This window comes from Phoenix dactylifera, chromosome 10, assembly GCF_051530095.1.
Source record: "Phoenix dactylifera cultivar Ajwa chromosome 10, Ajwa_hap1_PhDact_Kaust_v1.1, whole genome shotgun sequence".
NCBI lineage: Eukaryota > Viridiplantae > Streptophyta > Magnoliopsida > Arecales > Arecaceae > Phoenix > Phoenix dactylifera.
The window spans coordinates 30,056,490-30,078,729 of NC_143199.1; the positions used below are offsets into that span (position 1 = coordinate 30,056,490).

A 22,240-nucleotide genomic window follows, 5' to 3' on the forward strand; every position below is an offset into this window, starting at 1 on the left:
TTCATATTCCTCTCTAGTGCATGCACCTGAAAGGCAGGTAATTCGTTTTTTTCAGAATAAGGGCGAACTGTTCCAGCTCGTCCACTAAGGGCGAGTCCTTTCTCTCGTCGAGGAGTTGGAACTTTGGATGGATAGAAGGAGATCGACAGGGTTAATTAAGCGTCTCCTAGTAACTTATATTTGTTTTCTTGCGAAGGAATGAATAGGAGGAGGAGGGAGAAGGCGGGATTATATCATGAGCTGGCTTCGGGTCTGAAAACGGGCGTGTGCAAGGAACGGCGTTGTTGCCATTCTTAAGATTCTCCAACTTTCCGCCATTGTTTTGAATAAAGGCGATGGTTTTTGTGGGTCTAATTCTGCAACGGCTCCTACCACCTTTGATGCTGCTCGTCTATTTCTATGCATACAACATGACTGCAAAATGGCACTTTGCAAAGTGTGGATTCCCTATGGTGCACTGCACGAGTGGCACTTATGCAATCTGTCTACGTCTTCGGCTGTGCATGGCAGCCCATGCAATTCATAACCTTGAGAGCCATTCAGTAGAGCACGAAACGATGCACGGGCACCCGCAAAGTGCTATGCAACCATAGATGGCCGCTATAAATAAGGCAGTTCATGAGCACATATAGTATGCACATTGTTTAATGTTCTTCATCTCTTGATTGCAGCCATTCAGAAATGCATAGCACCCTCCAGTGCATAAGCTGCATCACAGATCGATGATCCTAATTGTTCACTGTATGCGTAGCATTAGCCCCAAAGAAACAACTCTTTCATCTCATAGCAGAACTTAGGATGGCATTTTGTTGTTTTTAATCACACATTCATAGAGCTAGTAATTCAAATTTAACTTCCTTATATTATAATTTAAATGTAGTTAAAATTATTGTTTAATACAAAGTAATACAGAGGAGTCTATGGAGGGACCGGTAATTAAATTTCTATGTTATTTAAAAGAATCAATTATGATATCCTACAATATATCCAAGAATTAAATTTTCTACGAATTTGAAGGCAAACGCTCATCAAAGTACCACAATAAGGAAAGCAACATTGTTATAATCCATACGAACAAAATTGAAACTTCTTTGGTTTAGTCGTGTGATTATAAAAAAACCAAAAAAAAGTCACTGAGGTTATAACAGCCTACAACAATAGTAAGCAATGGCCTCTGTATAGCTACAAATCTTGTCAAACACATGCTCCGTAAGCATGGTATGAAGAATTAAGGGCATCGGATTTAGCTTCCTTTAATTGAAATTATTATTATTATTCCATTAGTTGATATGGAATCGCTAAAAGTCGGGCGTTTGGGGTTCAAGGATGAGGGGGCTTCTAGGATATCGGGAAAACCTAGCTCACTCTCTTCCGCGTGTGAATAACATTTGTTACCTTATACCGGAAAGTCTAAATCCCATATCTTTGACCTTAAGTTGTCTCAATTTATGATTTAAGCAAGCTGAATAGATCCTTCATTAAATCAGATTTGGGTTAGCTCCAAGTCTTGTGGACTCTTAGGTCAACTTTTGAGATCTAGCCAGTTTTAACTTAATTTCATCCAATCTAACCAAATAGGCCTAGCATTTGGAATCTGCATGAATCCATGAACACTTGGCAGTGTCTCAAGCTTGATTTGGATCCTAAGTCCACTTCCGTCCTTCCAGTCTTCCCATCCCTCCAATCTTTTGTGTTTGCTGATGAACATATTTTCAATTGTAGTCTACATAAAAGGGACAAATAGAAAATCTATCCCGAAAAAGCTCAGAACTCCTACTAATCCCACTATTCCCTGCCAAATTCTCAATTGTATGACATTGCTTTTTCATTTGCACGCCACTGAGGGAGCCAAAATTTCAAATCCAACTTTAGTTTCTTGATGCATGGAACACATCGAAAAATTATTAAATGGACCAGATCCGAATCTAGAATAAATTTATCCTAAATAGATTATTCATTTCACCCTAAAGTTAAATTATTAGGTGGATTCATCACCCTAAATCCAGCGTCTAGGAGCGCTTTAATAAGAACGGATACGACTTATAATACGCCCGTGCGCATTGCACAACACGCGCCACCTTGTGCATCGATGCAAGGATACATTAAACACTACCAAAAAGCCCGAGGTAGATCAGTTTTTTCTATATATATATATATATAAAAGATAGACACTAGATCAGACACTTGAACCACCACCATTGTACATTGCAAAGGGAACCCGAAACCCATTAAAACAAAGAAGAAGAAAAAGAAGACCAAACGGACGTGCCACCTTGTGCATCGACGCAATGATATATTAAACACTACCAAAAAAGGCTGAGGTAGATCAGTTTTTTGTTGTATATATATATATAAAAAAGATAGACACTAGATATACAGCCAGACACTTAAACCACCACCATGGTACACTGCAAAGGGAACTCGAAACCCATTAAAACAAAGAAGCAGAAGAAGAAGAATAAGAAGAAGAAGAAGAAGACCAAACGTAAACTAAATCAGCAGCAGCAGCAGAAGAAGAAGAAGCAGAGCAAGATGGGATTGGTCGTCTCTTGTTGCTGGCAGCAGGAGCAGGAAGCTAGAGCATGGACTCGTCCCAGAAAGTCCAGTTGGTGGCGCTGCCGACCCGCGGCATGCTGTTAATCCTGGAATAGGTGTCGACCTTGAAGTTGGCACCGCACATCACCCCCTCGCTGTCCACCCTCGGCATTGGCCTCAACTTGTTCATCGGATGCTCGAAGCTCTTCAGACCTCCCTCGCTATGAAACATGCACCCTGCATCCAATTCACCAACAAATTCATGAAAACTTATATAATACTTGGTGTTTCATCCCCAAACCAAATCTCTTTCTTGGGTTATTATGCTATCCAGGCCACCTCACCCATAACTTTAAGCAATGACTTATTCAGCATAACTCTGCATCTTTCTTCCTTTTTTTTTTGGGAAAATGTTCGAGATAAATTTTTTAGTACTTTATCCTCTTCAATCAGAATAAAACTATTCGATCAAAATAAGTCAGCTTTTTTTTTTGCTTAAAAAAAGGGAGCAGGGGGGAGGAAGGGACAAGCCCAACCCCGCGTAGCAGCCCCCACTGGGCCCCCCACCCCGCCGGAAGAATGTTCGATGCGGGCAAACCGGGTCGTGTGTTGGGCACGCCGACCTATTTTACTTATACCCTCCCCACCCGTGAGCCGGCTTGGTTACCCGACCCGACCCTCCTCATGTCCGGGCGTGGAGCATTCGGTCCCCAAATTTAATCGACGCCCGCGCACTTGGTTGGAAGTAAACGCCCCGTTCCAACTGAGCTACCACCTTGGTGGCAAATAAGTCAGCTTTATCCCTCTGGTCTAGCAACGAACTTATTCCTAGCAAAATTAACTATGCTGGAACCAAACAGGGCACGGTTCTCCATCAAGTAATTATATATGCGATATATTTTTTGGTAATAAACCAAGGTTAATTTGGCTTTAATTTCTACCTTCCCTCCCTGCAAACTCTTACTATTAAGACAGAAATTTGCATATAAATCATAAATTAATTAATTAGAGCACATTCACATACAAAGGCTTAAAAAAAAAAAAACATACCGGTAGGGAAAGGAGCGTATGATTTGCCGCAGCCGCCTTTGATGATTCCGACATCATCACAGATCGCGACCGATCCATCCGCCGCTATGCCCCAGAATAGCGGGATCTTTCCATCCGCGCTCTGCATGCGCCCCAATTCCAAATAACAAGAATAAGAACTCCGCATCCGCCGCAGCGGACATGAATAAACCGAGAATATATAAATTTATATATACCAGAGCCGCGAAGACGGTGCCGGCCTTGCTATCGTAGACCACGAAGGCGAAGGAGCCGGCGAGGTCCTTGAGGACCTGGTCCGCCGGGTACGGCCCACGGTCGCGCAGCGTCCGGTAGGCCTCGATCACCAGCAGCGCCTCGTTGGTGTTCTTGGACAGGCCGTACTGCCTGATCAAAGAGCACAAGTTATCGAGCCCCCCCACGAACATACAGTAGATGTCGTCGAAGCTACAGAACAACCTGCACCCAGACAAAAACATGAGAGAGAGAGAGAGAGAGAGAGACCGGGGGTCGTATATATATGGGACCGATCAGAAGCCGTGCCTTTGGTGGGGAGAGTGGTTGGAGTGGGAGGGGACGCAGGAGAGGGCGGCGCCGCCGCTGAAGGTGGCGGAGAAGGAATCCTCAGGGTGGAGGCTGTGGAACTCCCGGAGGATTTCCTCCGGGTTCTTGGGGGCACGCCGGCCGCTGCCGGGGCTGTTGAGCTCCTGCGGCGGGTGAGCGAACGCCTTGTGGAATATCGCCAACATCTTCTCTATTCTCTCTGTTTCTAAAATTCAAGAAAAGTGAAGCAAAATGGAATGAAGCTTTTGATAGGGAACGGGATGGTGTATATATGGTTGGGCGGAGACGGATATGGGCGAGAGGATAAGGATCCCTATTCCCCATGCTAGAATTGCGCAGCTATTCCTGACATCCGAGATATGAACACTTGCCGAGTATGCTTACCGTTCTCACATTTGACTTGGTCTCACGGGCGGTGAGGATAAATCGGGCAGCGGTAAGAAAAGGAGCACGATGTGGCGACCTTATCCGCTGACGCGGATCCACGATACCGCCCACCGTTTAGCTCGAGTAATTAATTCTGTGTACGAGGTACCACGTCAGGCATCGGACAGGCTGGAGATGGAAGCCTTTTTTGGCTTGAGGAAAACGAGGCAAGGGAAAAAGAAGACCGCCGTGGGTCCCACTCGCACGGGGAGAGTGGACCGGGCTGCGTTGGGCCGTGGGTCCCACTCGCACGAGGCCGGTGGTTTTGCAGGACGATGGGTGGGGCCCGGTCCGTCTCCTGCGTTGGTGTTAAAAGTCCGAGAGGACGCTGTCACCTTGTTTCTCCGTTTCTGGGGATGACGGTAAATTGCTCCCTCGTCCTGTTCTTAGATTCTTTGCTACGCCCCAGCACACCTCCGGCTGTTGTTTTTTTTTTTTATTTATACAGCTTACATTCTTTATATAGCACCTTATCTTAGCCTATAATTATGTAGTTCCAGCTCTATATATTGCTTGTACAATCTTTTTCCATGCAACATGAGATAGTATCTTTCTCTATTCAATGTACGATAATTTTTTTTCTCGCTTATTTTGCCCGTGGGACCGTCTCTATGATCGCTGGTTTGCCACAAGAATATGCATGCGTAGATTGTTAGCAAGCACGACGATGGTATGCATTCTCATGCATTGAGATAGTCATCATCTAAATCAACCTTATCCAAAAAAATTTCTGAAAAAAATATTTACAGCCGAAATACATCAAAATGTTAGACTTTTTTATTCTCAATCCAAATTGTTAATCCTAAAATCTGAAAATTGTAGGGGATTGAGGGATTTTTTCAAGATCTTCCTAAATCAGGAATAATAGCTTCAAGTGATCTAGATACATTCTGTCTAGCTTACCATCCAAAATTCATCCATCTCTTAATCTGAAGCTAAACTAAAATTTTTTATAGATTACATGTATAGAAAAGACAAATAGATAGAAAGTGTGTCATCCCTTCCAAATATTGAAGTAATTGCTATTACTAAAATACCCCTTTTAATAAAGATCACCTCTATGTTAACAAATAAAGCGCTAAAAGCAGTTGCAAAAGCTCGCGGAGATGCACACCATTATGAATACGACATCTAGATAGCGATTCTGCGATGGTTATTGAATGGATTCAGCAGATTTTCGGAGAAGGGTCGGTAATTACCACCTACTTCTGAGAGATATTCGGGCTATGGTTCGTGGTGAGATGGTGCTTCAGACGAAGCATGTATTTAGAAAGGCAAAAGGGGTCGCGAATTGGGTAGCTTTTTTTGTTGCCAACCACTCCGAGAACTACACTGGGTGGGAGAGGCGGAGTTGCCTAGTGCTTTTCTTTATATTTTGCTTTTTGACTTTCTTAACTATATTTATATACAGTTATATATATATATGATACTTCTGTATTTACCAAGAAAAAAAAAAGCGACATGGGTTCAGAGGTGCCTCAACAAGTCAGGAAGATATTTTTCCCAGATGTAAGAAGCGGGGCCGGCAGAACCTGGCGTGACCCACCGCACCTTATCACAATCAAAAGCAGCAAAAAGAGAGAAAAAAAAGTAGCTTCTGGTCGAAATCATTACACCCACTAGATCTCTCCCAGTGCAGTGTGTCCTTTCATGATTGCGCAGTAGTTAGGAATTGCTTGACTAAATACCAGGGTTGTGCTATAAACAGGCACTTAATTTGATACTAAGGTCCCTTCACCATATCCACTTCCACCAGAACATTAGTCTCCTAGATAGATCTCGTCGTCACTTTCTGAGTACATAGATCGCATAAAGCAATAACGACCATTCTTCCTTTTGGAGCATCGCCCACAATTCCATATCACATGTCTTGAATAGAAGGCCTGAAATATCAGTATTTGGTAGTGCTATCAATCATGTAATTGCATCCAAAAGCAAAAAAGTCATCATCAAGCGTGACTAAAGTCATGTACCAAATAGCATCTCCAATCAAGATCTTTATACCAAAGATTCCAGCCACCCTCTACATATTGATGCAGATCAAAGCTTGACAGAAGTCTCCGAAAGCTACCTATGGATTAGAAAAATATGATACAATATGGTAGTGGAGGCATCAAGTCTCGAACTGGAACCATACAAGTGTGCGAGGCTATAATTTCAGAGCAATAATAAAATTTTTTCGATCTTCGAAAATTAATTTAACAAAAATTCAGTCAATCATTTTCATAAATAAATATCTTAAAAGTAACCACGATTACGCCAAAGATCGAGCCACTCTCTCCATACTGATGTAGAGCGAAGCCTGACAGAAGTCTCCGAGAACTCGAGGTAATATGTAAGACCACTAACTACCTATCGATTAAAAAATATGATACAGTAGAGGTGTCATGACTCGAACTGGAAACGGAACAGAGGCCATATGCCTGCAAAAGAGACTATACAAGCATATAAGACTATAATTTTAGAAACATGCATGATGCTTATTGATATTGAAGATTTATGTGACATATTTTGGTTTCGAGCTCAAATTAAAATTCTCGAGTAGAAAGCTTCTTTCAACTGCAGAATCTGATATTAAGAATGCACTAAGAGCTAAGATTAAATGCTAAAGAGTTCTCATGCTTTTGATCATACTATGCAGTAGAGAAAAATCTAAATTCTTAAATGGATTTTGCTGGAGTCTGATTGTCCATTGTATTACTGATAAACACAAAATTGCACTTTAAACATAGCAAGGAGTGGATTGCGTCCTCTCAGACTTGAATTTGGGTGCGAATCAAGCAGCCTTTTCCCAGAACTTTGTTCAGGTTGAAGAAAAAATTCTGTGGGAAAGACTCAGCAAATAGTCCTCATTACTTGCAGCTGCGATCTTCTGGGTCTGCTGGAAGGAGAGGAACTCATGAATTTTTCAGAACAAGTTCTCTTCCACTTCTTCAATTGCATCTCCCAGTCTCGGCCTCTTGAATGATTGGTCAATACTTTGCCATCACCAACGAGCTTCAGGGCTTCACAAAAAATTCGGGTGAAGATTAAGGAAATTCCAAGAGAAGTGCCTGAGGAATGAATCATTGGTTTGAAGAGGCGAAAAGAATGAAAACGAATTGAAACCCCGCTTGCCTCTCGACCCTCTTATCCCTCTTTTTTTTTTTTTTTGGGTATAATGACTTATACGCTTCTAATATGGATACATTTAAAAAAAGTAAAAAAACAATACATCATAGAGTGCTCTAGACAGCTCCCTTTCTCCGACCCATAGGATCCTCTCGGACAACATCGCCTCTCACTATGGCTCGGATGTTCTAGAGGAGAGGGTGGCACCCACCCACGCCACCGATGCCTTCTCGATCTAGCCAATCACCGTGGCCGAATCACCCTCGAGCAAGACTGCACTGGCCCGCAGAACATGTTGTGTGTGAGGACCGGTCCATTCACCGGCCCGTATCCAATTGGGCTAGTGGGCCAGCCCAATGAAGCCAGCCATTTGGAGTCCGCCACCTCGTCCTTAAGGGGAGGGGCAGATGTCAATAGAAGGGAGGTGTTGCTGCCAGGTGTTAATACAGTGACAATCGCTTAAAAACCTCTCGACACGTCGCTTAGAACCCCCCAAACGCCTTCCTTCCTCCTGGTACGCTCCCTCCCAAATTCGGACGCTGCCAGATCTCAGCACCCCGTCGGCTGGACATCTACGCCGACATCCCCGCCATAGCAGCTGACCTCCGGTGGTCGCCAGAGCCTCTCTTCACCTTACTCCATCACCGACACCCGCTGCTTGGGTCAGTGAGGTAACATCCATCCATTTCTCCGTCCCTTCCTTCCTTCCTGATGTTCATAGCCTTGCTTTTCCTCCCAATCTGCTCAGGATAACAAAGAAAAGAAAGAAAGAAACAAAGAAGCAAAGAAGAAGAAAAATAAGAAAAGAGGAAGAGGGGACTCACCGGGGAGACGTCGCGTGCGGCGGCGGCCGGCTTCGGCTGCGAACGGCGCTGATACGGGCGTCGGCCGCGGGCCAGCCGAGGATGCCGCCGGCACGAGCGTCGGCTGCAGGCCGGCCGAGGGCACCGCCGGCTGTGGCCGACCTCTCCCGAACTCACTGCCTCCCCTCGCAGGAGAAGAAAGGGGGAAAGAAAAGAGGGATCGGGAGAGAAGGAAGGAAAGAGAGGAGGAGAGGAAGCTCTGGGAAGAAGAAGGAACAGGGACTCACCGATTCGACGTAGCGTGCGGTGGCCACCGGCTTCGGCCGCGAGGGCCGCCGGCACGAGCCTCGGCCGCAGGCCGGCCGAGGATGCGGACGTCGAGCGTCGGCCGCGAGCGCGGCCGAGGGCGCCGCGGGCTTCGGCCGCGGGTGACGGCCGAGGGCACCGCCGGCCGTGGCATGACCCCAAGCTCGGCCTCTCCCAAGCCGCCGCCTCTTCTTCCTTGAGATGGGAAGGGGAGGAGGTTAGAGTGGAAAGAGGGTCCGGGAGAGCCGTCGGGGGAAGCTTCGGGAAGAAGAAGAAAAAGAAGAGAGGAAGAGGGGACTCATCCTCGTCGTCGTGTGCGGCGGCCGCCGGCTTTGGCCGCGAGCACTGTCGCCGCAGGCGCGGCCGAGAGCGCTGCAAGCTCAGCCGAGGACGCCGTCCGTCGCGGCCCGGCTCCCCTTCCGCTCGCCGTCCCCCCTTCCACTCGCCGTCCCCCCCCCCCCTCTTCGTCGGAGAAGAGAGGAGGAGACCGTCGTCCTCTCTTCGCCGGAGAGTAGAGGAGAAGAGGAAGGGGAGATCGGGATGAAAGAAGAAGGGAGGAGAGGAAGCTTCGGGAAGGAGAAGAAAAGAAAAAGGAGAAGAGAAGAAAAGGAAAGAAAAAGGGAAAGAAAAAAAAAGAAAAAGAAAAAGAAGGAAAAGAGAAGGAAAAAAAAAAGAAAAAAAAAATAAAATGGGTTTAGCCAAATTTTACTAACCCAAGCCCAATTAGACTGGGCTAAGTCTAAATCTGAGCTCAATCAGATTGGGCTAAGTCTGGACGAGCCCAAACTATAAATTGGGTTAAATCCGAGCTAATTTAAGTTAAATTGAAATGGGTCCGAACCCAATTAAGCTGAGTTGGTCTCAGCAGACCTAATTGATTGTGAATCGGCCCAAATGAGCCACATTGACCAAATCAGAGGACCCAATTGGCTAGAAAAAGTTGGACTGAATTATAAACGAGGCCCCATCCTTTAATTAAAAACCCAATCAACCCATGTGGACCCAATCTGGTTTTAAATCGAGCCCCAAAGGCTCTAAATTGGGTAAATTGGACTTGGGCTAGATCCTTGGATGGGATCCAAGCAAGCAAGTTCATAGTATGATGAACTAAGAAGTTTTATAATAAATAAATGGGGAATAATGTGATCCCTATGGTGTTGTTTTAGGTGATTAAGGATTTGTCACCTGGACTTGAGAAATTTGGAAAGCGAATTGAGGTAAGTAATCTGTCTTAATCTTATCGTAGATCTTGTATTACGTTTTATAAGATGAACCAGTGTTTTTCATACAATTTGAATTGTATACATGATTTGTGAAGAAAGTAAGTAACCTGTTCTAATCCTGTTAGGGATCATGTCATGTTACTAATGTTTCCTAAGCATTTATTTTAAGCATATATGTTTCATGCATGAGATGTTACAACACATAAGTAACTTGCATGATCTCAGAAGCTATGGCTATGTATGCAATATGATGATGCTGATATTTTAATCATGCATGCAAGTTGGTATAATGAAATACTATCTAGCCAAGAGGCACTATTATAATGGGCTCAAAGATGCTACTGATCGAATGCAACTGAGCTGGCCTTGCTAGTGGCCGAGAATAACTTCGCTGGCCTTGCTAGTGGCCGAGAATGACTAGCTGGCCCCGCCAGTGGCCGAATGGACTTCGCAGTAGCATCCGAGAGAATGGACCACGGCATGCCGGGGGCACGGTTTCATATGCATACTTTATGAAAATGATATTTGAAGCATGATCATGAGGCTCATTTCAGAGCCTGGGTATATGAGGCGGGTGTTTCCAAATCCTGCAGATGCGTTTTGGGGAGAAGCAAAATCGGTGAGGGGTGAAGGACGCTTGCGTGAAGCCCCGGAACCGGCCAACATCTGGCAGGGGAGCCCCGTGTTTCCCCCTCATGTAGGCCCGATAGTCACGTGCCCTGCGAAGGCGGGCCATGACATTTATGAACGTGCTTGGCCAAAGCATACATTGTTTTACAATGGATTTTTTTGAATATATCCTTATGAAATGTTGTATTTTGCTAAAACCGCTATCTCCTTTAAATGATGCTAATCGCATGAATTCTTATGTTTTATGAAAATTCTGTTTGACTGAAAATACTGCTTGTTTTCCAAGCATACATATTTTGCCATGATAAATTGTGAGATAATACGCATGTCAGCTTCTCAAACCCAGCATAAACATGGTTACCATTATGTTCGATCCGGTAAGATTATGTATGATTACTTACTGAGCCGTGTAGCTCATATCCATTCATTTACTTTTTCTTTCAGATCCTCATCACTGATAGCTGCCAGAGACACGTTAATTTGGTATCAGGGCTTCTTTCTTTTGGAGTAAAGCAAGTATACTTTTGTGTACATAAACTACATAGAAGCTCTGTATTTGGGTACTGACCAGCATGTTGTACTAAGAATGTTTTCATATGAAAAAAATTGGTTGGTTTGGCTACCCTGTTACCCAGGTATGAGGCTGCGTGCTATTGTGGGCGGTAGTCGGCAATAGCACGGCCGTGTCACGGATCCGGGTCCGGGGCGTGACATTGTGCATAACCCAGCCCAACCCATATTGCTCTCAACTTCGCCTCCGGAACAAAAGTGTTGAAGATCCGGCACCCACCAGCAGCAACTACCCTAGAGTTCGGGCCCCTAATGATGAAGCCTACACTACCTCGTTTGCCACCATCAAGCATGCATTCATCAAAATTGATCTTGAAAAAATTCGAAAGTGAGAACTTTCAAATGAAAAATATCATCCAAAACGTTACAAGAGCAGAAGTAAATTTTTAGGTGCCCCAAGCTATCAAACTCCATCCCATGGATCAGACCTTTTCTACGGGCTCGCTATACGACAAAGATGGATGAAGGGCTGCTCTCTTTTGATGCAGGACAACTGCAGGAAGAAGAGGGAAGGGGGAAGAAGAGGAGGGGAAGAAGAAGAGGGGAAAAAGAGAAGGGGAAGAAGAAGACAAGGAGGCTAATTTTCATTCATCATCATTCATTAAAAAAAAATAACAAATGCATGCCCTATATATATATAGGGCCACCAAATAACAAATAAGTCCCAACAAAAAAAAAAAAACAATTCGAAAGAGGTCCTCACAAGACAATATGCAAACTAATCCTATCCACATAAAATAAATAATAATAAAAGAAAAACATCAATCAATCCAGCCACAATGAAAGTGGCTGGACCGTCTTCCTGCGACAACCATAATCCCGCAAAATAATCAGTCCAGTATTCGTGTCCGCACCAACTCCCCCCGGGTAAGAAGAAGTCGACCCCGACGAATGACTCTGGTAGTACTCCAAAAGATCTGGGTCAATGCGCTGTAACTCCGCACGGGTAATCCATGTAGTATCAGACTCCGGGCGTCCTCGCCAACGAACCAGAAAATGCTGAACACCCCCATCACTGGTAGAAACAGTCTGCTCATCTAAAATGGCAACAATATGTTCTTTTTGTGCTGGCGGTAAAGCTAGCTTGGTCGGGGATGGGATGGAATCAAGAGGAGGAGTATCATCAAGCTCAAGTGATGGCGGAGCGAAAGGATCAGTAGGAATAGAAAGGGGGCCCTTGTAAGCAACCAAATCCTCAATATTAAAAGTGGAGCTAATACCAAAATCAGAGGGAAGATCAAGAACGTAAGCATTAGTACCCACGCGTTGCAATACCCGAAAGGGCCCAGCACTACGAGCCTGCAGTTTCTTGACGGTTCCAGATGGAAACCGCTCAGGCCGAATACGTATCATCACATAATCCCCAGTTTGAAATGATTTATCTCGCTTATGAGAATCAGCTTGTAGCTTATATTGAGCATTACTCATATGAATGCGCTTGCTAATTTCCTGATGCAGATTATGAATGTGCTGTGCAAATGCATGTGCAGACTCAGAAATGCGAATATGGGGGGACATAGGTAGAAGATCTACAGGTTTGCGAGCTTTATAACCATGGACCACTTCGAATGGACTCATCCCGATAGATCTATTGACTGACGAATTATATGCAAATTGGGCGACAGGCAGAATAGAATCCCAGTTACGATTGTGATCCCCGACTAGACTACGCAGAAGGTTACCTAGACTTCGGTTGACGACTTCGGTTTGGCCATCGGTTTGAGGATGATAAGCCGTAGAAAATTTAAGTTTGGTGCCAACCAGATGCCACAAGGTTTTCCAAAAATAGCTCATGAAACGGACATTCCTATCGGAGACAATGGTTTTTGGTAAACCGTATAACTTAACAATCTCATCAAAAAATATCTTGGCTACTCGAGAGGCATCAGAAGTTTTGGAACAAGGAAGGAAGTGGGCCATTTTAGAAAAACGATCCACAACCACAAAAATGGAGTCATGTTTCCGAAATGTGCGAGGAAGGCCGAGTACGAAGTCGATACTAAGGTCAAGCCAAGGGCGATCTGGGACAGGTAACGGAGTGTATAGGCCAGTATTTTGTTTTTTGTGCTTAGCTAGTTGACACGTGCGACACTGTCCCACAATTTTAGCAACATCCCGTTTCAAACTTGGCCAAAAAAATTGACGTTCAACTTCTTCTATGGTCTTATCACGGCCAAAATGTCCAGAGAGACCACCGGCATGTACTTCCCATATCAAGAAATCGCGCACGGAAGTGCGCGGAATGCAGAGCTTGGAAGCTTTGAACAAGTACCCGTCTTGTAGATAAACACCATCAATCAAAGGTCCTTGTCCATCAGCAAGGGCATTATAGAGTTGGCCAAAATCTGGGCAAGACAAGTAATCGAGCTTAAGTCTATCAAAACCGGTGATGGAAACAGACATGGCGGACAACAGAGTTACTCGACGACTTAACGCATCAGCAGCTTTGTTCGCAGCACCCGACATATGCTTGAGGACAAAAGTGTAATCCTGGAGGAACTGAACCCACTTGGCATGTCGATGATTAAGTTTTTTCTGGGAATTAAGAAAACGAAGTGCTTCATGGTCAGAATAGAGAACAAATTCATTAGGAAGGAGATAATGTCGCCAATACCGTAGGGCCTGGACTATGGCATAAAATTTCTTGTCATAGGTGGAATATCTTTGTCTAGCCTCATTCAGCTTTTCACTAAAATAGGCTATAGGATGACGTTCTTGACTAAGCACACCACCTATTCCTAAGCCAGATGCATCACATTCCACCTCAAAAACTTTGTTAAAATCAGGGAGTCGCATAACTGGCGCTTCCGTCATTTTTTTCTTAATGTCATTAAATGCTTTAGCGGCTGCGCGTGTCCACTGAAAATCACCTCGTTTAAGACAATCAGTGATAGGTGACATAAGTGTACTGAAGCCCTTAATGAAACGACGGTAAAATGTGGCCAGGCCGTGAAAACTACGGATGTCAGTAATATTCCTAGGTTCAGGCCATTCAACAATTGCGGTGATTTTCGCAGGATCAGCAGATAAACCCTCAGAGGAGACTATATACCCTAAGAAGTTTACGTGAGTAGTGAAAAATGAACACTTCTTAAGGTTAGCATAGAGGCTCTCGTTGCGTAAAGTCGTACAAACTTGCCTTAAATGGCCTAAATGTTGCTCTTTAGTTTGACTATAAATAAGGATATCGTCAAAGTACACGACTAAAAATTTGCCCATAAAAGGTCGGAGTACTTGAGTCATTACTCGCATAAATGTACTTGGAGCGTTTGAGAGGCCGAAAGGCATTACCAGCCACTCATAGAGGCCATCTTTTGTCTTGAAGGCTGTCTTCCATTCATCTCCTGGACGAATCCGGATTTGATGGTAGCCACTTTTTAAGTCAATCTTGGAGAAAATCGAGGCACCTGCCATCATATCCAGCATATCGTCGAGCCGGGGAATAGGAAAACGGTATTTGACCGTGATTCTATTAATAGCCCGACTGTCTACACACATTCGCCAAGTCCCATCCTTTTTTGGAGTAAGAAGGGCAGGTACGGCACAAGGACTTAGACTCTCTCGAATAAATCCCTTTTGTAGAAGCTCGTTAATTTGCTTTAGGAGCTCTGCATGATCAGAAGGGTTCATCCGATAATGGGGCAGGTTAGGAAGGGTAGCTCCCGGGACTAGATCAATGGCGTGCTGAATATCACGCAAAGGGGGTAAATGATCTGGAAGGTCTTCCGGAAAAACTTCTTTGAACTCCTCGAGAATAGCGAGGGATTCAGCCGATAATGTGCTTTTAAGATGTGGCTGAAGTTCTTTAACTAGCAGGGCAAACACCGGAGAGTCCTTAAAGACGTTCCTCTCAAATTCCGTGGGGTTAAGGATATGCAGTTCCTTCCCCTTTGATTTACTCTTGTCTGTACTCTTATTTAGCATTTTGGGCCGTAAAGGATTAAGCTTAATCTTTCTACCCTGGAATACAAAGGAGCAAGAGTTAGTTCGACCGTAGATGGTGACATCGAGATCGAACAACCAAGGCCTACCTAATATCAGGTGACCTACGTCCATTGGGAGTACGTCACACCAGACAGTGTCTTTATAAGAGAGGATTTGAATAGGTACAAGACACCGTTCCTTAATGTGAATGGACGACGTGTCGATCCAGGAGACCTTATAAGGTTGAGGTTGGGACACAGGAATCAGACCCAAGCAGGCGACAATGCTGGAAGAGATCGCATTAATGCAGCTCCCGCTATCAATGATAACTTTACAGTCTTTTTCGCCGCATTTAATGTAAGTGTGGAAAATTGAGGTTCGTCTCCAGTCATCAGTCTCTTTAGGCTGGGTAATTGCACACCTTACTACATTCACAGTGGATCGGTCAGGTTCATGGGCAATTATCTGGGGAGTAGGTCGGATACAACCTAAAGTGTGTGATTCGTCCTCGGGTTCATCTTCGACATCTTGAATATCATCTAAATTAGGCTCATAAATTTGTTCCTCCAAATTATCTATGTCATCCTTCTGTTCATGTGCATCAATAACAAGGGTCTGATTTGCACATTGGGAGGCAACATGACCAAACCCTTGGCATTTAAAGCACTGAATTCTTGAGCTTGTTTTAGGAGGTTCACTTAAAATTCCTTTGCCTTTAATATCTCGATTTTGGATAGGTGGAGAAGAAAAGGGCTTAGGTGGGACAGAACTGACTAGGGTTTTGGGTCCAGATGGTTGGGCACTAGTGGGAACACGCCTGGTGTCAGGGCGCCTAGCAAACACAGATTTGGAGAATTGTTCGTAGTTTTGCACGAATGTATATGCTTGGTCTAAGGTGGCCACTTCACGAAGGACAAGTTCTTTCCTCAGCTCATCATTTAGGCCTCGTCGAAACCGGCTTAAGATCATACGTTCATCTTCAGCTATATTACTTCGCATCATAAATTCATCAAATTGGGCGATGTAATCAGTAGCTGTGCGGCTGCCTTGTCGTAAATTGTTCCATCGATCTAGGAGGTCAGATTGATAACTTAATGGAAGATATTTTTCTTTTAATTTTTCTTTCATCTCTACCCAATCGGTAATAGCAGGTTGATGTCTCCTGGCTAACAGTTGTTCGGTGTTTTGCCAAAACAACTTAGCTCGACCAAGGAGTTTCATTTTAGCGAATCGGACCTTTTTCTCTTCCGACAGATTGTACCACTCAAAGAAGTGATCCATTTCGTATAGCCAATCGGAGAAGACCTTCGGATCAAGACGACCATCGAAAGTGGGGGCTTCAATCCTAATGCCTCGCATTACATCTTCATCAGGGTCACGAGGCTCTCTAGATTCTACGGTATGTCGGTGACCTCTATCAACAGGAGGAATGGGACCAGGTCCTCTAGGGCGAGGGTAGGCATAATGGTGACCTGGAACAGACCTATGATCAAAGTTGCCCTGCCGAACCGAACCTTGTTGTTCTAGGATTTGTTCTAGGGTATCGTCCTCATCAAGATCCGGTAAATGGGGAGTACTAACCTTTTGGGATTCAATAACCCTTTGAAGTGAAGCCTCAATTGAATCGAGTCGAGCATTAACCTGGGTGGACATTGTGGTTAGGTCATGAATTTGGGCGTTGTTTGCTTGGACTTGGGCATTCGTATTTTGGACTTGAATATTAGTTTTTTGAACTTGGGCATTAGTGTTTTGGACTTGATCATTAGTGTCGTGGATAGCTTTTAATAGGGCTTCAATTTTGGAATCCATGTCTAGGGAAAACTCAAGATGAGATGCGACACGACCACTACGTAGATGCATAAAATGAATGACCAAATGTATGAGCCGACCAACTGTAAAGGTTCCTAAGTAGACCTAATGCATGAAATGAATTCACAATTGCAAAGTAAATGCTCAATATAAACTAAAACTACTCCCTAGCAAATAGTTATTGCAAACTGAAAATTAATAAAATACGCAGGCCAACAAGTAGCTGCAAACAAGTAGTACCAAGTTCTCTGACTATGCAAGGTGTCACGGAGCCACATATGTCTCCTCGATTTGATGTAGCTCCCCAGTTAATATTAAGGAAATGTGACTACTAGGGTTTCTGGTTGTCTTGTGGATGTATGTGGTTGCATGTGTTGGAATATATGGAACTTAATTACCAAGCACAAAATTTGATAATTAATGCCAACTTAAATGAACAGATTTAACCGGCGGGGAGGGGAAACAGAGTTGATACCAGAGCTGATTGAGGCCTGTGCTTGCCGAAGATGTTCCAGCTGAGATGATGATGGGAAGAAGGTCACGGCGTTGCAGGGCCCGGTGGAGGTGGTCGGAGCAACTGATGGCAGGGACGGTGGAACGGTCTGTGGTGATGGCTGTCAGAACCGGCAGTGGTGGTGCAGCAGTCGACGGCGGCGACGGCAACGCGGCGGCGCGGCGGTGAGAGCAACCCGGCGGCGCGGCAGTGCGGCAGCAGGCGGCGGCGCGGCGGCGACTAACAGCGGCGAGCGGCGGCAACGCGGCGGCGCGGCGGTGAGAGCAACCCGGCGGCGCGGCAGTGCGGCAGCAACTAGCAGGCGGCGGCGCGGCGGCGACTAACAGCGGCGAGCGGCGACACGGAAGAGCGGGGGCGGCGCGCGGCGCGGTGGTGCACGAGCAGAGATAGCAGCGGCTGTGGAAACGGGCGGGAGCGCAGATAGCAGTGGACGGCAGAGTGGGTGGCGGAGGAGGTGGGCGTAAGTGGTGACGGCTGAGAAGGAGCGGCGGGGATGGCAGAAACGGTGGTCGGAAAACCCAAGAAGAAATCGGGCAAATAAGGAAAGGGGAAAGGGAAGAGCACGTGCGTGACTTACGCGTCACGTGCAGCTTCTTTTTTTTTTCTTTTTTTTTTCTTCTTTTTTTTTTTTTTTTGAATCAAGTCGGGTTGCCGGGTTATCGGGTTAACAGACCCAACCCACTAGGACAGTCCGACCCGCAAATTTTTTTTTTTTTTTTTGAAATGACTCGGGTTAATGGATAATGGGTTAACGGGCTAACGGGTGCAAATCTTACCCGTACTGTAGATCATCTTCAACCTTCAACCGTCCGCTCGCTTCCGCCGGATCTCGCCTGATTTTGCGGCGGTGGTTGCGGGGAGGTGTTGCGCCGGCGGAAGAGGGTGCTGGTGCGGCAGTGATCGGGGCGGCGACGTCCTTCCTTGGATCCGGCCACGGTCGGTGGCAGCAAAATGCTTTCGAGACCTCCGGGAAGCACGGCGGCGACCGAAGGCGAATCGGCGGCGATCGAAAGTAAATCGGCGGCGCGGCGAAACGGTGGCGGTGGATGATGCTTTCACAGGGATAGGAGGTCGGCTTATTTGCCTCCGGGGCTGCCTTGGGGGTTTCCGGCGACCGAGCCTTCCTTCTCTGCGTGAGATCTGACAGAGGAGGATGGCCAAGAAAGGGTGAGAGCGTCGGAGGCAGCGGCGGAGGGAAATGAAGGCGGCGACGGCGTCTTGCGAAGGAGCTCTGTGGATCGACGCCGGGTAGCAGCCGACCGACGGGAGGGTTTCACTTCTTTTTTCTTCACAGCGGGTGAGGTGATGAATAGGGAAGAGAATAAGGAAGAAATGGAGTGACCCTTCTTCTTCAGGGTGCGTGCCGTGCGACGACCTTCCGTGCGCTCCGGCGTTTGCGGTGCAAATGATCTAGCAAAATACAGGTGAGGAAAAGGCCGAAAAGGAATCGGCGGGGGTCCGTCCATAAACCGGATCCTTCGACTTCAGCAACAGAGGCAAAGTCAGCCCTGCTCTGATACCAAAGCTGATGCAGGACAACTGCAGGAAGAAGAGGGAAGGGGGAAGAAGAGGAGGGGAAGAAGAAGAGGGGAAAAAGAGAAGGGGAAGAAGAAGACAAGGAGGCTAATTTTCATTCATCATCATTCATTAAAAAAAAATAACAAATGCATGCCCTATATATATATAGGGCCACCAAATAACAAATAAGTCCCAACAAAAAAAAAACAATTCGAAAGAGGTCCTCACAAGACAATATGCAAACTAATCCTATCCACATAAAATAAATAATAATAAAAGAAAAACATCAATCAATCCAGCCACAATGAAAGTGGCTGGACCGTCTTCCTACGACAACCATAATCCCGCAAAATAATCAGTCCAGTATTCGTGTCCGCACCATCTTTACCTCCATCTTCTTCTAGACAGCTGCCTGTCAGCTTTATCACGGAGGAGAAGCCTCCATTGTGTCTCTTTCTGACATCTGGGGTCTACTCATCACTATTTCAAGTCTCCTTTCCCTCTACATGTGGATCCCACCTTATTTGTCGTAACCTTCCATATGAATTCATCTTTATCCTTCTGTAATTCCTCTCAGCATGGTCATGTGTTCTAATAAATTTGGGTGGTTGTGCCCCTTTTGTCAAAAAGAAAAAGGAGAGTGGATTGCCTCGATAACTACTGGTTTATTAAATTACAATACCTAGTTGACATTATAAATTCATGAGACAAACTAGGGAATAATAGAGTACCACAGGAGAAATTTCAAATACAAGAGAACGCTGTGTAAAAAAATTGATATATTGATTGAAAAACTAAAGCTTCCGGAACAAAGGATGACATGTCCTAACGTTTTGGATTTCAAATGGTAATATGGTTGACTCATCTAATTTGTTGCAGCTGCACAAATAGCATTTGAATCTTCAGAAGACAGGACGGAAAAGAACGACATTTAATGACCAATTGTTTTGCTAATCTTTGATTAAAGAAAGAAATAAATTGTTCCCAGGAATTTATAAAATTAGAAGGAAAAAAAAAAACACGCTCACACAGAACAACATCAGCATCACGAGGGTTGATATTGCCGGAACTAGGAAGTTAGACACTAAGAGATACTGCATCATTATTAAAAGAAATAGCCCTCATAAATCTCTTTTTTTAAATTCAAAGATTGTAGATCATTGCTCATAAATGATGAACATGAGCAAGAATCACCTGTTTGACATCAACTGATTCTTTTGATCGGTTGATAGAGCAAAAAAAAAAAAAACAGCGCGCATATTTTCAGGATCTAAGGACAGCATGAAACCATACTTCATCATGAACCAATTTGAACTAAATGATACAATAAAACATTTTCCAACAATCACAACTTCAAATGAAAAACAAAAATCTAAGGATAGCCTCCTGGGTCATTCACATGAAGTGCAACACATAAATGACATTTTGATTCGGGAGGATCCTTAGATCGATGTAAATTATTTTGGCCACTATAAGTAGGGCTGGAGAAGATACAGGAGCAAGATCTGCCACATCAGGAAGCCGAGTTGCAAGCCAAACTTTCGGAGGCTATACTTTAGTTATACGACATTCGATTAAGATGATCTTCTGTAGGCTCTTTAAGTGGCAGCACCCCTAGCGATCAGGCCCAAATTCCATTGTTTGGGGCTTGAAACGAGCTGATCAAATCGAAAGTTTTCTTTTCGAATAAAATTTTGATCGAATTTAGCTATTTATCCGAGCAACAGGAGGCAGAGTTGATATATAAGTCGAGATCTACCTTATCAAGAATTTTAACTTTTTCTAAAAGACTTCTACTAATGATATCTATCTTAGGAAAAATGGTCCTATTAAGATTAGGAAGATAAATCCGATCCAAAATATATAAGACGGATCTCACCATTATAAATAGAAGCTATGTATCTTAGTTTTTAATTATCAATTAAAGAAAAAGGGATTAAAGTACTACGTTCATAATACCTCTCTTCTAGTCATCTTTTAGAGATTTAAGTTGAGGTGGATGAAGAAAATCTTTCTTCTCCCCCATTGGGTCACATTTTTAAACCATCAGCAGGCACCGACGTACTTTCAGTGTTCCAAGAGAAGTAGTAAACACCATCCGGCAAGCTCACTAAATACTCGGCACCAAATAGCCGCCGATTCCTCGTTAACAAGGTTGACACTGCACCCAGCAGGATCATAGCCAAACAGCCATAGTCCCGGTGGGTGTTACTTGATTCTTCCAAGAAGGGATATTCTTACTATTAGTGGTTCAGGGTGTAAAAATTTGAGGGTCGCCGGAGCTGACAAAGCTCCGGCGAGCCATCGAAGCGACCGAGCAGAGTTCAGGATGGTCGCCGGAGCCGTCGATCGGAGCGTCATAACCCGCCGGTTGGAGAGCTAGAACTCACCCAAGTGGAGCTCGAGAGAGGAGAGGAAGGTGTGAGAGACGGAGGCCCTAGGGAGAGGGCGAGTCTTGGGGAGTTGGACCAAGACTCGAGACGCACATCGCCGATGTGGGTGTGGGAAAAACTCTTGCATCTCAACCCAATCCAGCAGCTGCAGTTATTGCAGCCCAACGAGCCCAAATAACCCACATAAGCCGAGATGCCGAAACTGGACCTGCGGGCCCAGATGCAGCACAACAGACAGGCCCGATTTATGAGCAAAAACACTACTACTACTACTACTACTACTTTTAGGTTTAATACACTACTACTTTTTGTTACCAAAAAAAGTACCTACTACTTTTAGTGCAAAAGAAAGTTGGTCTCATGTACTACTTTTAGCGTAACCGTTCCCTCCCTGTAAATAATTTGGGGAGAAAAGTAGGAAGAAACTGACCTAACAACTATTGGATGGAAAAAATGAATTTAGACACGTCGTGATTCATGAAAGCCATTGGATTGCACTGCACTTACTACTACTTGTAAGACAAGTGCTGCTGCTCGCAATCTTGACGACTTCCATTTTCCAAGGGAGCTACGGTTCAGCGAGAAACAGATTTGAACTCTAACATGTCAAGCAATTTTGAGATCAAATGTCTAAGAGAGCTAGAGCTGGTTGCCATGTCAACAAAGTTCACAAAGTTATGATAATTTCATCTCTCTCTGCTTGCCCCAATGTTTCCAGCTCGCACCAGGAAGAGAAGACCCAACAACCCGTAAAGGAGCTTTGAGTGAGAGCTTAAAATGCCGACACTGTTTTCTGTTGCTAGCCAAGTGCCAACTCCTAGCCACTCTCAGACAACCAACCCCGCGCCCATCACAACACGTAGCCTC

At 44.9% G+C, this 22,240-nt stretch overlaps 2 protein-coding genes and 1 long non-coding RNA gene across 3 annotated transcripts; all 3 read right to left on the bottom strand.

The window, feature by feature from the left end:
* Window positions 1–2,294: 2,294 nt before the first annotated feature.
* LOC103698123 (aluminum induced protein with YGL and LRDR motifs) lies at window positions 2,295–4,474 on the bottom strand. Its single transcript, XM_026801539.4, has 4 exons — window positions 4,126–4,474; window positions 3,801–4,041; window positions 3,586–3,706; window positions 2,295–2,772 (listed from the first exon to the last, which is right to left on the bottom strand). The coding sequence occupies exons 1-4, from the start codon at window positions 4,329–4,331 to the stop codon at window positions 2,576–2,578; spliced, it is 765 nt and encodes a 254-aa protein (XP_026657340.3). The 5' UTR covers window positions 4,332–4,474; the 3' UTR covers window positions 2,295–2,575.
* Window positions 4,475–6,069: 1,595 nt separating this feature from the next.
* LOC148702353 (uncharacterized) lies at window positions 6,070–6,683 on the bottom strand. The gene is made up of 2 exons (XR_015969487.2): window positions 6,546–6,683; window positions 6,070–6,455 (listed from the first exon to the last, which is right to left on the bottom strand). It is a non-coding gene; the product is annotated as an uncharacterized LOC148702353 (long non-coding RNA).
* Window positions 6,684–11,980: 5,297 nt separating this feature from the next.
* On the bottom strand, window positions 11,981–16,792 carry LOC149752754 (uncharacterized). Its single transcript, XM_089925723.1, has 2 exons — window positions 13,360–16,792; window positions 11,981–12,810 (listed from the first exon to the last, which is right to left on the bottom strand). The coding sequence occupies exons 1-2, from the start codon at window positions 16,790–16,792 to the stop codon at window positions 11,981–11,983; spliced, it is 4,263 nt and encodes a 1,420-aa protein (XP_089781849.1).
* Window positions 16,793–22,240: the final 5,448 nt, after the last annotated feature.

Excerpts from the sequence above, each read along its gene's own strand:
- LOC103698123 (XM_026801539.4), bottom strand. The coding sequence starts at position 4,331 with ATGTTGGCGATATTCCACAAGGCGTTCGCTCACCCGCCGCAGGAGCTC. Across the intron at positions 4,042-4,125 it reads AACCACTCTCCCCACCAAAG|GTTGTTCTGTAGCTTCGACG; the intron begins GCACGGCTTCTG and ends GTCTGGGTGCAG. Across the intron at positions 2,773-3,585 it reads ATACGCTCCTTTCCCTACCG|GGTGCATGTTTCATAGCGAG; the intron begins GTATGTTTTTTT and ends AATTGGATGCAG.
- LOC149752754 (XM_089925723.1), bottom strand. The coding sequence starts at position 16,792 with ATGTCCACCCAGGTTAATGCTCGACTCGATTCAATTGAGGCTTCACTT. Across the intron at positions 12,811-13,359 it reads GACCATAGAAGAAGTTGAAC|TCAATAGATCTATCGGGATG; the intron begins GTCAATTTTTTT and ends ATAATTCGTCAG.